This window comes from Podarcis muralis, chromosome 14 (genome assembly GCF_964188315.1).
Source record: "Podarcis muralis chromosome 14, rPodMur119.hap1.1, whole genome shotgun sequence".
NCBI classification, from domain to species: Eukaryota; Metazoa; Chordata; class Lepidosauria; order Squamata; family Lacertidae; genus Podarcis; species Podarcis muralis.
Window position 1 is genome coordinate 5,255,333 of NC_135668.1, and position 17,000 is coordinate 5,272,332.

Consider the following 17,000-nt stretch of genomic DNA (forward strand, 5'->3'; position numbering starts at 1 on the left):
AAACATCACTCTGAGACTTGACCTCCATCCAGCGGTAGACCTACATTTGGGGGGCCCTGAAGCTTGAACTGTTATGGAGGCCCTTCACAACCAGCAATGAAGTCTGGGTAACCACTATTCTCTTCTTCAATGGTTTTGTTCCATGAAAGATCACCTTTAACAAACTGCAGTGCCCAGGGGGAAGCCATGACTGCTTAAAGTGGTATGATACTGCTTTAAACATATAGTGCAGATGAGGCCTCCCTCTCTGGTGTCAAATTCTATTTAAAGAGCTGCTGGTGACTGTGAGGAGATGAGCCCCAGAAACAGGGTGACTTCATTTTCTTTGAAGGTGAGCAAGCTCCTTGTGCCTGACGAAGATGAGGATGCTATTCATCCTGAAGGGCTTCTTTTTGTCCTCAGGAGACCAGCTCAGACAAGGAGACTTGAATGGAACTTCTGCCCAACAAAAGGAAGTCACTCCATCAACTTCAAAGAGGATAAGATCAACTACTGAATACCACAACATCTTCAGATCACTTTCTTTTTGTTCTAAAGTTGTGTTTAGACAAAATATTTGTTTTCCTGACTTAAAAAGACTGCTATGGCTTGCCTTAGCAGGATCCAAACTCCCTTTTGTAACATAAAATGTTGGGGAGGAAAATGGGCACCAGCCATCTGAGGCCACCAGTACAGGATGTCAGCAATGTCTAGGTAACCCAATGACCATTTTGTTGCCTAGACATTGCTGACGTTCTCTTTGCAACACAGGGGTTTGTTTGGTTACACCAGTACAGGATGGCTGCTTTTAGTTTGGTTTTGGTGGTAGTATGAGAAGATTTTGTTCGAACAACCAAAGGTGTAGAAGAGATTCATCTGCCAATCAACTTTCCATCTACACAACTTATTTTTATTGGATATTCCTCTTCTGCAGCAATTCACAGAGCGTTATCTATCTCAAATGAAGCTTCATGCAAATAGAAAAAAAAATATGGAGGTAGCCATGTTGGCCCATAATAAAAAAACCCTAAAGCCACATTGTGTCACCACACCTTTATTAGAACCAACTAAAATGTCACCATCGTGAACAAGCTTTTGAGTTTTGCAGAGCAGAAGCCACTCCTTGGGATGGGGAGATGGTATTTTACATGCAGTGTGCAATCACTGAGAAGGTTCTACCCCGAATCACATAAGAATGTAAGAAAAGGCTGATGGATCAGGCCAAAGGCACATCTAGTCCAACATCCTGTTCTCACAGTGGCCAACCAGATGCCTCTGACCAGGGAGGCAGAGCATAGCCACTGATAAGACTTATCCTCCATGAATTTATCCAGTCCTCTTTTCAAGCCATCCATAGCTTAACTAAGCATAGTGTGAATAATTCTGCCTGAGCCTTATAATGCCCCTGAGTTCTAATATTGTGAGAGGAGCAAAGCTTTTACTCTACCCACTTTCCCACACCATGCACAATTTTATACACCTCTATCATGTCCAATACAAGGAAAGGTCTTCTTTGAATAACTGGGTCCAGTTGAATTGTTCAGGGCTTTCTTGGTGAACACTAAAATTGGACTCAGTATCACATAGGCCAGCCTCATCCACTCTGGTGCCCTCCAGATGTTTTGAACTACAACAACCACAGAGAAGTAGTCCAAAACACGTGGAAGATACTAGGGGGTTCAACACTGAGACATGTAGCCAGTGCAAACATTTGCCGCTAAAATATCTGGGTCCTGTAACTAGGAATTGAAGCTGGACTCTCGCATGTCTTATGCACTGCTGAAATTTGCTCTGGGCTCTCTGCTCTGCTGCCCCAGTTTAAGCTGTACTTTCCTCAGACAGCTGCAGATCCAGGAAGAATGTGTCTTTATTCCAGCATTATCTTGTAGTTTTAAATACGTTTCTACCAGCAACTGAAAGCCAGAATGAACTTTGGTGGATGCAAATTGGCTTCCGTTTATGGAAATATAGGCTTGAGAAGAAACAATACTGCAAAAGAAACAGAGGGGATCAAATATTCTCTGGAGCCAAAGTTCAGAGAAGCATGTCAAATGGGTTGGGTGGAGGAAGCAGGAATCAAGGGTGTGCACTGCGATTGTCAGCTCAATCTCTCTCTCTCTCTCTCTCTCTCTCTCTCTCTCTCTCTCTCTCTCTCTCTGTTCTAGTTGCTTGGAGGCTTATGATCTGACCCACTTTACCCTCTGACCAAAATAATATTTGTGGGTCACAGATGGCTTCCTGTGAGGCAAAGACCTAGCTGAACTGTTTGTATCTCATTGCGGCAGTAATTATATCCTTCTGGTTTTGAGTCATAGCATGAGAGAGGGAAATTTTTAAACTGTAAAGCAGCAAAAGAACTCAGGGGAAATGTACACATACAGCTGCTGCCTGCTGCCCTCTTTGCTACCAGCTCTCCATGACTGTGAAAACTGACGTAGGCTGAACTGTAGATGAGAGGCTGGATTTCATGTTGGATTTCAGCTTAGCTATGAATGCAGTTGTCAGCTATAAGCAACTCCCTGCCCTTCTGATTTTCCTTCCCACTCCCAAATACACAGTATTGTGGGGACATAATACTTTATATCAGCCTTCTCCAACATGGCAACCTCTAGATGTTGCTGGACTCAAATTCCCATCGCCCCAGCCAACATGTGGTCAGGGATGGTGGGAGTTGTTGCCTAAAAAATCTGGAGGGCAATAGGTTGGGGAAGGCAGTTCTAAATGTCTGTGTTGACATCATCCTAACATTAGCACTTCTAATAGGTGTTTCTTGAAGTCCTTCAAGGATGGAAATCCTGCTGCATCCTTGAGGGTGCCTGACTTTTTAGTTTGTTGCTTTAGATCCTGCCCTCCAGGCATTTGGTAAGCCATTATCTTGGTATTGCCCCCTCTGTCCATGGCCACATCTTAAGCAGTGGTTAAAGCTGTACATTGTTAAGGTTACCAGTTTAGCTTCTAAGGTTTGAACTTCTCCTCCCTTCAGTCCTCCTGCTCCAAGTTAGCTAATGTGGTGCCCTTCAGTGATTGCTGGACTACAACTCCCATAATCCTTGATCATTGGCCATGTTGGCCTGGGGCTGATGGGAAGTGTTTCATTGGCTACTCCTGTGCTAATCTTATGTCTTAATTCTGTTCTTAGCACCATGTTATGTCACTGAGCTTTCACTGAGCCCTCCCACTGAAAGAGTCAAAAGCTATTGAAATACTAGCTGAGTTTGGATATCATGAGAAATCATGCTTTATAATGAAGGGAACATTCTTGCCATTATGTGTGCCACAAAGAGGCGATTCAAAGCTTTCATGTCCGTTTTTGATTAGCCACAGTTTAGCACTAATTCAAACACTAAACTATGGTCTGTCTTAACTATGGTTTGCTTGAAACAAGTCAACTTCATTGCTGTGGTTTGAAGGTTACTTTTTAAAAAGATGTAGATGTAGACCACAATTTTTGGGACTCAAATGACACAACAAACTATGGGTAATAAAAAATGGAAGCAAAAGTTTCCAAGCTCCACCTGGATATGCCAAAGCAGAAGCAGACAGGGAAGGGGTGTGCAAGACCAAAGAGAGGCTAGATAAGCCATTGTTTACTGTGATAGATGAATGTTATCCTTATATATAAGCTCTTAGTTCCTAATGACCTTTATTTATTTTAGTTTTTGTATGCCTGAGAAACGTATTTTTTCTGTTTTGTATTTGTTAATATTTTGAAATTCAGTAAAACAATTTGCAACAGTTTTGTGGCATCTTAATGACTTACCCTTTGTGGACTCGAGTCAGATGTGTGAAGGATTATTCTTGGTTGGGTGCAGAGAGTGAAAAAATAAATGGAAATAGTGAAGTTAGAAGGAGATGAAATGCCCAAATTAGTCTGTCCCTTTGTGGTACCAGATGGGACATATTTGCCAATGGTGGAGGATGCCATCAGTTGACCTTGGCAGTTTTCCACAGCATATGATTGGCCACTGTGAGAACAAGATGCTGGACTAGATGGGCCATTGGCTCAACTTAGGTTCTTATATTGAGACATGCCTTTTCCACCATAGTTTTTCACCCCTCCTTTTCACCCACTCTATTCTGAGGAAACTCCCATTAGACCATGAAGTTTCTAGCTCTCTCCATCTCCTGCTTAGGCTGCAGGTTGAGTTTGGAATTCAAATGCACACATGGGAAAGACTATTACTGGTAGGATAGTGCAAGCTCCTTTGCTAAGTTCTTGTACTACCCAAAGGTGATTTCTAACACTAGGCACCCTGTTTATGTGTTTGTACAGTAAATAACAGCGTGGAGATGCCTTTAATATTCCAGTGCCCTCCAGATGTTCTGGACTCCATCTGAAGGGCATCAGGTTGACAAAGGCTGGCATGAGGTTTTTTAGGGACTTACGGCTGTAAAGTTTTCCCGTTTTCTTTAAAAAATAATAATAAATCTCTTGTTTAGTCTTGCCCATGCAAAAGACAGATTTCCCAGGCTTGAATTTGTCTGGGACACATCCTTTCCAAGCCATCTCTTCTCATTTGACTTCTGTCTCTCAATGTTTATTGGGAAACAATCTTCCATGGAGTTAATTCTTCTTCATGTTAATTGCCTTTTATCATGGGGTGGTGGTGGTTCTGATCAGCTTTTGCCTACTCTTATAACTTTCCTGTTTCTATTCCAGGCAGTGTTTTGGTTCCTGGTTTGTATTGTGGGGAGCGGGGAGTGTGTTGGTTCTTTCTTTAAGGATCAAAGGGCCTGGCAATGGTGTGCTTTATAAACTGGCTCTGAGTTTTGTGCTTCCTGAAAACAGCAGTTGCACCTGTGTTTCTCTACAGGTAATAACACTCTTCTAAGGAGATCACCATTGGCTTCTCATGCGTTTATGGGTTCAATTCAAGGTACAGTGGTACCTCGGGTTAAGAACTTAATTCATTCAGGAGGTCTGTTCTTAACCTGAAACTGTTCTTAACCTGAAGCACCACTTTAGCTAATGGGGCCTTCTGCTGCTGCTGCCGCCAGAGCACGATTTCTGTTCTCATCCTGAAGCAAAGTTCTTAACCTGAAGCACTATTTCTGGGTTAGCGGAGTCTGTAACCTGAAGCGTATGTAACCCAAGGTACCACTGTACTTGTTTTAACATTTAAACACCATACAGATCATTTGTCTACGTAGCTCAGTGCTGTCAACGCTGACTTGCAGCAGCTCTGAAGGGTTCAGGTGGAGGACATTCCCAGCCCTACTTAGAGGTTCTGCTGGGGACTGAACCTGTGGCCTTTTGCATGCAAGACAGCTGCTATGCCCACAGCTAGGGACATCTCCTGAAGCAAAGGTGAGGAAGCTGTGGGGGCCCTCCAGGTGTTGCTGCACTCCAAGCCCCCCCCCCCCCGCCTTAACCATGGGCCATGCTGGCTGGGGCTGATGCAGGTTAGGGTCTGACAACATATGGAGGGCTGCAGGCTCCCTGTCCAGGCTTTTTTGGGGGGGACTTTAAACAACCTCCCATGCAAACCTGCACCAGATGCCCTTGGCTGGGGTGGGGGGTTTAGGGCAGTAGTGACTGGGGAGAGGGAGTTGAAGGAGGGCACGTCCCATTTGAGAAATGTCCTTCCCTAGTATGTAGAGAAGACAGCAGCCCATTTATCATGCAGGAGGCAAGTTGAAACCTTTCTGCTGGCTGATGCTTTTAGTGGTTTCTATCATTTTACTGCATGTTTTAATTCCTTGATTTATTACAACCTTGGGACCAGTGGCAAAATGCTGCTGCCTCAAGCCCTGCCTATATGTGAGCAGGGCTTGGAGAGCATAAACATCAGCCAGAAAATCCTGGAAGCCACAATGCAGCTCACGTGCCCTCCTCCCACAGCCCCTTCTGGGTAACCTTCATTCCTCAGACTTGTGTGGTACAGTATTTGGATTTCAGTGACTGTTTGATGGGCTTGTATGAGCCTTCCTCCTCCTCCTCAGTGCAAAGACTCTGCATGTGTAACTTTTCCCCTCTTACCTTTTGGTCACAAATGTTGGAACAACTTTTTTTATGTGTTTATGGCAAAACCTTTATGGGAGACATATACATAATAAATCAAACATTAAATCCAGAAAACATAGTCTGCGCGTTTTACTGTTGTGCACATTATTCAGAGCCATATTTATTAAAACCTGACTTTCAGGACTGGGTACAATGATCAAAGGCAAGTGGGAAAGCCCGCCCCCCCTCTCAAAAAAAGGTCCCTGGGAATCAGAGCTTGAATATCACCACGATGAGTTAACACATGCAAGAATATGCAAGGACAAACCTTTAGATATCTCTTCCAGCCAACCTACATTGCTGCATTTATAAGGGGAGAGCTGTTTGACAAATCCTGTGATACCATTGTTGAGTAGAAAAGCCGTCTTTGCATTTCCAGAACTTGTGATTGAATAGTGGCAAGCATGTCAGGAGCAGAGCTCACACCTTTGGTACACATTTCCTAATCTACACTCCTGACTGGGAGCAGAACGCTGGGCTAGGCGTATCATTTGTCTCATGTAGCAGGCTCTTTTTTAGTATTCATTTCATAAAATTTATGTACCGCATGATTGTAAAAAATAAAGTTCCCAAAACTCTTCTTGACTAAACCAGCACCTCCTGTTTTATGCTGGGAACTGCCCTAAGATCTACAGAGAAAGGGCTTTATACAAATTTAATAAATAATGATAAAATCAAATAATAATTTTCTTCCTGCAGGGGAGCAAGGGGCATTATCGGTATCACTGGCAGAGCCACAATGTCAAGCACAGCGGGGTGGATGACATGGTCCTTCTCTCCAAGATCTCAGAAGATTCCATTGTGGAGAACCTCAAGAAGAGATACATGGATGATTACATATTTGTATCCTTTACAGCAGGGCCTGGGGGACATTTATCAGCTCGAAGGTGGCATTTCCTCATAGGCATAATTCTGCGGTCATTTGTGCATGCTTGGATGTGACCAAAGATGGAAGTAGAACAATGGATGTGATTCTTACCCAGGATGCTATATTCTAGCCGGGCAAAAGTTAGGTTTCTATGGGCACGCCCCCTTTACCTCCACCCAGACAATTAAGAGGCTCTGTCACAGTTCAGGGACACATTCCAACCAGACAAAAACCCTCAGGGAGGATGTCCAGTGTGGTGTGTGGTCCCAAGTTCAATCCCCTTGAATTGTCTCTTCTCTGCAGATGGAAAGCTAGCACACCTGGGGCTGATTGGTAGTGACCCTACACAGCAGAACGGAGACTGTTTTTAGCAACAGTTTCCCCCATGCCAAGTAAAGTAGAATAAAGATGTCAAATGACCAGGACCAGTCTTTTCTCCCATGGTTGCCAGTCTGCCAAGGGAAGCTGCAGCAGTTAGATTTTGTTCTGTCATGTCTTGCTGGGGTTGGGGAGAAAAACGTAGTTCTGTGCCTACTGCTGTACCAGTTTGGGTGTGGGGCACACGCTAGCCCTTGTTTGGCGTGTAAATGTTAGCCGTGTGTTTGAAGAGGACGGGTCTGTGGGCTCTGAAGGGCCTTGAAACGAAGATGGAAGCAGCGGGGATGTTGTGGAGGAGAAAGCTAATGCTCATAAGAGCATCATCCCACCCCAGCCCATGCCTGCTGCCAAACCTGCTTTCGTGCTTGAAATATCAGGGACTTATGAAAGGATTCCATTGACGTGAGACACAATGGCTTGCTATTCTGCTCCCTGCTTTCACACTCTCAGGCATAATCTCTGCAGACATAAAATCCAGTTTTGAGTTACTCAGCAGAACGTAGAGTTTCGGAAGAGGAGAGACTATCCTCTCTCTCTCTCCCCCTCCCCAATAGTTGAGTCCTTGCATTCCCCTTGTGCGTTTGAGGGCAGAGCTATATAAGTTACACATGTGATTTGGGTTAGAGCAAAGCAGCTGGGAGGGGGCTGCTATGGAGTGGGAAAGCAGGGGGAAGTGATTAACCCTTCACCACCCTTTCCTCACTCAGGTGTGTGTTGAACCTCACAAATGTGTGAAATCCCCCTTCTCACTTTGAAGGTGATAAAGCACTATGTTTGCATCAATTGCCATAGAATATTGGCTGGTGGGGAAAGAGTTGACATCTTCCCACTTACTTCTTCAGCCCAGCCATTGCACTCCTTCCCTTGAAGATGCTATTTCTCTATTGCTAGGCCCCTTGCAGAGGGTTACCATATTGGCCTGAATATAAGCCTCACTTTATACCCAAATTCCAACCGTGAAAAGTTGAAGTGTGGCTTATATATGCGACCTTACGGTATGCAGCCAGGAGTGCAGCAAACTGGCACCTGTCCCATGCATAGTCCCCTGTCCTCTCCCCTAAGGCTGGGAAGGGAGAGAGCGAGGAAGGGGAAAGCTCCAACCCCACCCCACCCCATGCAGCCAGGAGCAGCGAGGAATGGAGCAGCTTATATTCGGGTATTTTTTTCTTTTTTTTCTTCCTCCCCAATCAATTTTAATGGTGCAGTTTATATTCAGATGCGGCTTATATTCGGGTCAATATGGTAGTTCATATGCTGCTTTTCCACGCTGGACTGTGCTAGTAAAGCTCGGATATCAAAATAAATGCCAAATAAATATCAAAATACAACACATGTGCTTTGTTACGCAGTTCTATGTGTCACTTACAGTTCTCCCTTGTTCTTAAGGACTATAATCTTGTTCTGGAGTCAGACTTGAGCAACCAGGCTGGAGTTTGTGTGCTGTCTCAAGCTGCTTTTCCCACAGGAGGCAAGCTTCAGTTTTGAGGAGAGATCCTCCAGTCTCTTAGTCTGAGTGGGTTCTGCCACCATGACTGTCCTGTCAGTGCAGATTGTTGCAGAATTCCAGCACCAGTCTGGCCTCCCCTCGTAAGCTTACTGGGCTTCTAACTTGCACAGGGATGATCCTTTTTCTGCTGCTCTCCTAGTCTGTAACAGGCATCTTCTCCTCAAGGCTTGGCATCCCATAATCTCACTCAGGCCTAAAAAGCTTTGCAAGATCTGGTGCTATTCTCCTGATAGCTAAGAGCAGCACTCACTGCTTTCTTTTTTCCACTTCCCAAATTCTGAAAAGGGAGGCCTTTTAGTTTTCATCTGGGCATTGGCTCCTGAATGGCTCAGCTGTCACCTCCATCAATCATAGGATATATTTTTTTTTACAGTGTTCCTCATATTGGAGAAGCTTATTGAATCATTCCATAAATTATTAACACTGAATCAACAAGTTGCTTCAATATATTTTATGTTCACACAGACACTTCTGGATTTGCCATAGAGATGTCCTGAGTGGTGCCACAGTTCCATGGATATCCTCCAAATGTAGCAATTTCGCACAATATGGAAGTTATGTTTGTTTGCCTCAGTTGCTTTTTTTATTATTTGCAGCATGACATCATCTTGCCGTTATTATCCCAAGACAATGGGCTGCTGTGTGCAACACTGAGTGCTGATTGTTGCCTGTGTTGGGTGTGTGTCTGTGTGTTGAAAAGCAAAGCGTTAACTGTTGCTATCACTCATGCAGCACCAGTCATCCAAACACAATATGCATATCCTGATACTAATGTATAGGGCTGCAATGCTGAATTGCTTACATGAGTCAGTAGAAAAGCATATTGATCAACTAAGGAAGTCGACTTTGAGAGTTGGAGAAACTGCAGGTGGCAAGTGTCATCCCAAAAGAGACACTTTGTCTTCTCGCTTGCACAGGAGGAGATGCCTCTTCCAAAATGGCAGCTGTTGTGACATATCACATGGGCATCATCTTAAAAACAAAGGAAGTGTGTATTTTGTGCCTGAACTATTCTACTCCTATGCAAAATCGTGCTAATTGACTATAATTTCATTTAAAAGAACTGGAGGAAGGGGAAGCATTGTACACAGAAGACCCCAGGATAAAACCCGAATAGCATCACCAACTGAAAGGGTTGGGAAACAGTAGGCGATGGAACAGAATCTCCACAGCCCTGAGACCCCCCTCCCCCCAGAGAGATGCAGCTGGTCAGGGCCGAGGGTGGTGGGGACTGGATGGATAAAGGGTTTGATCTGGTTTAGGGCAGTTTCCACATGTACTTCTCTAATGTTCCTGTATGATTAAACAACAAAGATTTATTTGCTCAGTAACCACTCTACTGTACTATCTGTGTTTGAGCCTGCAAGCTGATATGTGTGCACATTCACACATGGGCTGCAGTATAGAAAAGCAGAGGGTGGGCTAATTGGGTGAAGAGGGAGTTTGCCTCATAAATTGATTTTTTTTTTAAAGCATTGTGAACCTTGACTGTTCCAAACACAGACATATATTGGATCAGTGCTGATCTCTGTGAACCCGTTCAAGCAGATGCCATATTTTGGAGAGAAAGAAATTGAAATGTATCAAGGAGCTGTAAGTGATGATTTCTCTCTTAGCTTATTTCATTCTCAAAAAACTGTTTAAAGGTTTGCTGAGGCCAGTTGTCTCTTCTCTTTTTTCGTTTTAATTTGTTTTTCTAAACAACAAAAAACAGACAATTCACATGAAAAGAAAATGGATGTTAACAAAATAATATAAATACAAAAATGGAGCTTTTGAGGATAAAGTCCCAAAGAAAGATTAAAAAAACAGGAGTAAATGAACAGGGTACAAGTGTGAAATTACTATTGGCTTCTGTGCACATCCATCCTGGGTGAAGCCAGACCGCTGCATTAGCAGCACTGAAGTGACCTCCCGGGGCACAAGCCTGGGCTGACCAGATGACAAGACCTCCCTCTTGGCCTCACTGAAGTAGTCCAAAGGAAAGCAGGATGTCAGGGAACTGCCATCAGTGCCGGAGGGAGAGAGAGGGCTCCAGAAGGATCCCAAAGAGCGTCCCGGGATTGGGAGAGGCAGCCCATCTTCTGGGGAAGGGAATCAGCTCAGCTCCAGTGGAGAAGGGGGGCAGATGGGGGAATCTGAGAGGGAGTCACATGACTCCTTGCTGGGGACCAGCGGGGGGAGGAAGAGTCCTCCGCTGCCTACGCCTTCCTTGCGCAGAAGGCTTCCGCGCAGGGAAAGTAGGAGGAGACTGGGCGTGAAAGAACCTCTTTGCTGGAAGAAGTTTCAGAAACGCCCACTGACGGATTCTGCCAGCGATTGAGACAGCCACGGGTGAGTGGCTGTCCGGACAGAAAAGGTTCACTTAGGCAACCCAGCCAGGTGTGGGCACCGGCTTACGCACAAGCAACCCCTTGAACCATTACACAGAGCAATATGTTTGGCTGCAGGAGTTGCCGGAAGGAGGCATACAAGACCCCATCCAACCGTCTTAGGGCTCTGTTCTGGATTTGTGTAGGGTTTACTCCTTAGCCTTTTCTTCTCCTGAAGATATCCCACAAGGCGGCAGAGGTTTTGGATCAGAGTTTTCCTTCTCTTAGATGGACTACCTTCCCTCGAACCCCATCTACCCCCCACTCCCCCCTCTACAGCATGTGCAGAAGCCACCTTGACCATTGGACCCACTACTGGTCTCGTCCGCTCAATCCACCTCAGTATCTCATTGCACCAAATTATCTGTTTCTAGAAGTTGGAAGCTGTCTGTCAGTTTCTGGATGCCCTTGTGGGGGGGAAGGTGAATGCTGTACTGTTTAAATGACTGAGAAGTTATCTTTTTGTTGTTGATACGACCTTTCTTAGTAACCGTTTCATTTATTGCCTGGTGCTTCACATGTATTTCCCTCCCGTAGGCTCAGTATGAAAATCCACCACATATCTATGCTCTAGCGGACAATATGTACCGAAACATGATAATTGACAGAGAGAACCAATGTGTCATCATCAGGTAAGGACTTGCTCTTTAACCTCATGATTTGCATTTATGCCCTGGTTTGGATAAGGGGCACTGGACACAGTCTAGAAGCCCGTCTTGCTTCTACTGCAAATAACTGTCTATGCCATGCTTGACCAGACTTGCTTCAAAGTGTTGTATCTGACTCAGTGTAGGCCCACTGAATTAAATGGATATAAGGCAGTCACAGTTAACTTAGTCATGTGTGAGAGGGCGAGTGTGAGTCGCTTTGTGTGTGACAGTGAGTGAGCACTGTGGCTGATGAATAAAGAACATGAGTTTGCCCCCCAGAAAGCATCTGGCTTTTTGTGTCCCGAGCCTCCAGGTCTGTTCCACGGTCCAGGGCCCACCTCTCCCTTCCCTTGAGCCTCCCTGGTTGTAGTGTCCATCCTGTTAAATACGTCTTGCTCAAGTGTCCACCATTCATTCTCATGTGGCCTTTCCACGTACCCAGTTCCTTTACATCCAGCCTCAATTCTGGGTGACAGGGCTTTGTTAGGGCCCCTTGTCAAATCTTTGTTAGGGCCCCTTTTCTATTAGCTGGCTGATCTCTGTCAAAGACCCTTTGGATTATTGGGAACAAGTCATTTTCATTTGTTTTTTGGAAGGCTAATGTGATGCAAGAAGTACTGGCTGATATGTCATAAACTCCCAAGTACCTTCCTGCCCTTGAGCCACTAGTGGCCGACTCTGCATTTCAGAAATCTTTTTGTGCTGATCTCTGTATCGGGTGGCTATGTTGCTGTGGCAATAACTGAAATGCGGTCATCTTCAGGGTCCTTTTCCCTGCCATGCTCGATTATGCCCCACACATCCTTGGCCTGGGAGCAACCAGCCGTCTTTTATTTCCCAACGTATCATCATTGTGGCTTTTTGACTCTATTTCTGGAATCTGAAGCTTAAAAATAAATGTACTCTTTACTGCTTACAGGAATTCTCCTTGAGTGCGGCTAGGGGTAAAGAAAAGAAACAGTGACGTGGTTAGAAATGCAGCTTCTTGTTTTATGCTGTGCGACACACACGCGGCAGCGCTGTGGCCAAAGTGTTCTCCTCCGTATCAACTTTATGACAGTTACCACTTAGGTCCCAGAATGACCGTGCTTGAAATAAAATTTTACCTTGAGCCATTGGATTGGTGGTTAGAAACATGGTCCCTACAGCAGATGATATTACATTGCATATTAATTTGATAATATCTAAATTTATTATTAATAATAATACTAGCCCCTTCATCATAACGTCCCATAACCTGACAGTACCAAACTATTGAAGGCTTTTCACCAAAGCCAGACTAAACGTCTTTCCTTCTGCAGTGTTGGATGGCAGGTTGAGAGGAGTTCCATACCAGGACAGACTTTGCTCGTGTGCTCAAGACATCGATTCCATAAAACATATTTTGTTGCATTGTGCAAAATATGAGCAAGCCAGGGCTGAACTGATACTACCCTTGCTGGTACCTTTCCCGGGAAAATCAGAGGCTCACTATGTCAGGTTCCTATTGGAAGACCGGACAAATGCTAGAACATTAGTGGTGGCAAAGTTTTTATCGGTGGTTGCAAGAACAAATAATCCCTATATTCTGAACAAAATGCCTGTCTAACCTGGAGGTAGGCTGTATGAATTGTGTATTGCTTTGTAATGATTTGTTGGGTCTCTGAACCGTAATAAAGATTGATGATGATGAAATTTATTATTATTAATAATACTAGCCCCTTCATCATAACGTCCCAGGGTAGGCTGCAACAATTAAAAGGCAAGCAGCTCATCCACAGGGGTTGAAGGGGGCAACTGCAGCTATTTATAAGATGCTACTGGGCACTCAGGGTCCGGATGGAGGAGGACTGTGAACCATTTGGGAAGCAGATCCCATTGTCTGATTTATTGGTTCAGAATGGGTCTGTGGAATAAACCTCATTTAAAGTCCACCTCTGCAAAGATGAGAAAGGCAGGCTTAAAACTAATACACAAGTGGCACTGAAACCCTGTCAGACACAGTTACACAAATCTAGACCTCTCTCCACTTTTGCTGGAGGGGCTGCCCAGTCAAAGTCTTGTGGTGGCCATGTGGAAAAGTACAGAACTTGTGGGGCACCAACAGCAGCTGCCCAGTGCAGCATTAGGAACACAGAAAGCTGCCTTATATCTAGATCAGTATTGTCTATGATGCAGCAGCTCTCCAGTGTTTCAGGTAGGGACATTCTCTCAGCCCCACCTGGAGATGTCAAGGACTGAAACTGGGACATCCTAGCTTTTCTAGGAAGTAGCAGGCACGAGGCCCTTCGCCTTCTCAGCATTGTCTTTGGGGGGGGGGGTGTTTTGCAAATCAAGAGCTCAAAGGTCTTCCTAGATCCAAAGGTCAATTCATGTGATAACTGGCTCTACCTTTGTGGATAATGGAGGAGTTCTGAGCCTGGGGAACACGGATAGTGAACCTGTGGCCCCCCAGATGTTGTTTCTCCACCTCCCATCAGATCCAGCCAGTGTGGCCAATGGCCAGGGATGATGGCAGGTATAGTCCAGAAAAATCTGGAGTGCCATAGTTCCCCAGCTCTGTTGTAGAGAATAACAGAGGCCCAGACAATCAGGTGTGCTTGCCCTGTTGACCCCTGGAGCTGTGTTACAACAAAGAGGGTGTTGCACTTCATTGAATAACCCTTTAAAAATTAAACATCCAGTTGCTCAGATTTCATTATGGAAACACTTAATTTTACCTAGAAATCAGGGTGCTTGATACTGCATGATTCCTTGGGTTCAGTTTTCAGCTTTTATATTTCAGCATTTAAATGCATCCTCCTCCTTCAAGGATTTTGTAATCCATCTCTTTGTGTGTTTGTAGTTTATTTGTCATGGCATTTCCCCCCTAACTTATTCTGCTTTTGCTCTTCCAATGAATATGGTGTTGCATCTTCTAGAACTTACGCATGGTTTGCATGAATGTAAACAGCAGACTCAATACAATGGGGTGGGGTTTTTTGCAGACCTCTCCACCCTATACAGTGATACCTCGGGTTAAGTACTTAATTCGTTCCGGAGGTCTGTTCTTAACCTGAAACTATTCTTAACCTGAAGCACCACTTTAGCTAATGGGGCCTCCTGCTGCCGCTGCGCCATCGGAACATGATTTCTGTTCTCATCCTGAAGCAAAGTTCTTAACCTGAAACACTATTTCTGGGTTAGCAGAGTCTGTAACCTGAAGCGTATGTAACCTGAAGCGTATGTAACCTGAGGTACCACTGTACATGTGTCTCAGTGGACTGAGCCTGTTCAATGCAACCTCCACCAGCTAAACTCCTACTTTATTCTGGCACCAAATCCTGCTTTGATTTTTCATTTAATTGTAATAGTACCAATGCATGGACTTCGTAATTTATTTAAGCATATAGTTGAGTCTGACTTCTCACAGGCTGCTGAGCTGCCTGTGGCTGTTTCTCTTCTCCCTGCAAACCTCTCCAAATGGAATGCAGAATAATAATCACAGAATTGCAGAGTTGGAAGGGACCCCAAGGAGCACCTAGTCCAACCCCCTGCAATGCAGGAATCTCAACTAGGTCATAATATGACAAGTGAGTCCAATTCAGCTCAATGGGACTTGTGTCTGAGTAAACATGACTACTGCCAGCCAGCTTTTGTTTTAACTATTTCACACAAGAATTGTTGCCGTCCTCAGTGGCCACCTTTCCCCCCTCCATACCACAGACTCTTTGAATTTGGCACTACATGTAGGCATTATGCCACCTTTGGTAGCTCAAATTGTTGAATGGTTTCTTTAAATGTAAAGGTTCATCATTGTTCCACTCGATGTGTATATCTTAAAGGGGCCAGAGCAAGGGCCAGAGCAAGATAACGAGACCCAACTTTAAAGCTGTGAAACATAGCAGGTGCTGCTGAGTTGTATTTGATTAAGGTGTGTCAGCATTTGGGTGTAGTATATAAGGAGCAGCACCTAGCTCTCCCATTACCCTGGGGTTTGGGTTGGTGGTTGGGTCTGGTTTGGTTGTTAATGTATTTAGTGTAAATGGAGTTTTTGTTTTTCTTATTAAAACCTTGTTTAAGTTATTTTTGAGTCCTTTTCATTTTTAATGCATGATCTCCCCAGCAAGCTATCTGCAGCGCTACCATACTGCAAATAGCCAACATCTTTGGTTATGGGCCCAGCTGCTGAGTGGATGACTGCATATTTTTGGACTCTGAGAAAGGTTTGAAAACTCCTTCTCCTGTTAGTGTAATTTTTTGTGGGTCTGGAAGAGTTCCAGAATGGTTGACCGGGTTCCTGAAGCTGAGAAGGCTCTGGTCTTCCCACAGCTAACAGATGAGAACTATAGTTTATGGTCTTTTCGGGTGGAGGCGCTTTTGACCTCTAGAGAAGTATGGACCTATGTAACTGATGACCCTCCTAACCCTGTGACTAATGCTTGGTCGAAAGGAGATGCAAAAGCCAGGGCGATAATTAATTTGGCAGTCAGCGACCAGCAAGTAGTCTATATAAGAAATAAGAAAACTGCCAAAGAAATGTGGGACAGTCTTGCAGCAGTGCATGTTAGAAAAGAGTCAGCATCTGCATTGTCGTTTTTCAAGCAGTTGTACCAGACGAAGTTGCAGCCTGGTGATGATTTGGCAGCACACTTGAGACGTCTGGAGGCAATACGCGGCGAATTAATTCGAAGGGACATGGTGATACCTGATATTCAGTATGTTTTTATCATCCTTTGTTCCCTTAATGAGGACTTTGATGGTATAGCTAGCCAGATATCTGCTGTTCCACCAGCACAATTAACTGTGGAAGGGGTAACGGCAAGATTAATGGGCGAGTTGGATAGAAGGGAGGCTTGTGCCATAAGCACTCCTATTTCCAGAAAGAATGAGGAACGCCATATGCAAACCTGTGGTGATACAACTGCATTTAAAGCTGCAAAGCGTTGTTGGTTCTGCAATAAGCAAGGACATTTTGCAAAGGACTGCAGAGCCAAAAGAAAGCAAAGTACTCCCAAGTCTGTTTCTGTTCGTCAGTCACGGTTGTCAGCCCAGCAGCAGACATCGTATAGTAAAGACAGAAACGAGCCGCGAGCTTTTCATGCTTGGACTACAAATCGTAAAAGAATTAAAGATGCCAAGTGGAAGTCTTTTATTATAGACTCTGGAGCATCTCAGCACATCTGCAATGATCGAAGCTTGTTTATTTCTTTCGAAGAGGAAATTGGTAATGTACATTTAGCCAATTCACAAGTCTTGCAGTCGCTTGGCAGAGGTACTGTTA

General features: G+C 44.6%; 1 protein-coding gene across 1 annotated transcript in view; it reads left to right on the forward strand.

Annotated features, from left to right (window-relative positions):
* The window catches only part of MYO1E (myosin IE), a 109,123-nt gene that overhangs the window by 29,138 nt on the left and 62,985 nt on the right, over window positions 1-17,000 (forward strand). Inside the window, exons 2-4 of the mRNA XM_028707124.2 lie at window positions 6,683-6,826; window positions 10,240-10,329; window positions 11,646-11,740. Of these exons, the coding sequence (XP_028562957.2) occupies window positions 6,683-6,826; window positions 10,240-10,329; window positions 11,646-11,740 (329 nt within the window). The remainder of the gene's footprint in view (window positions 1-6,682; window positions 6,827-10,239; window positions 10,330-11,645; window positions 11,741-17,000) is intronic.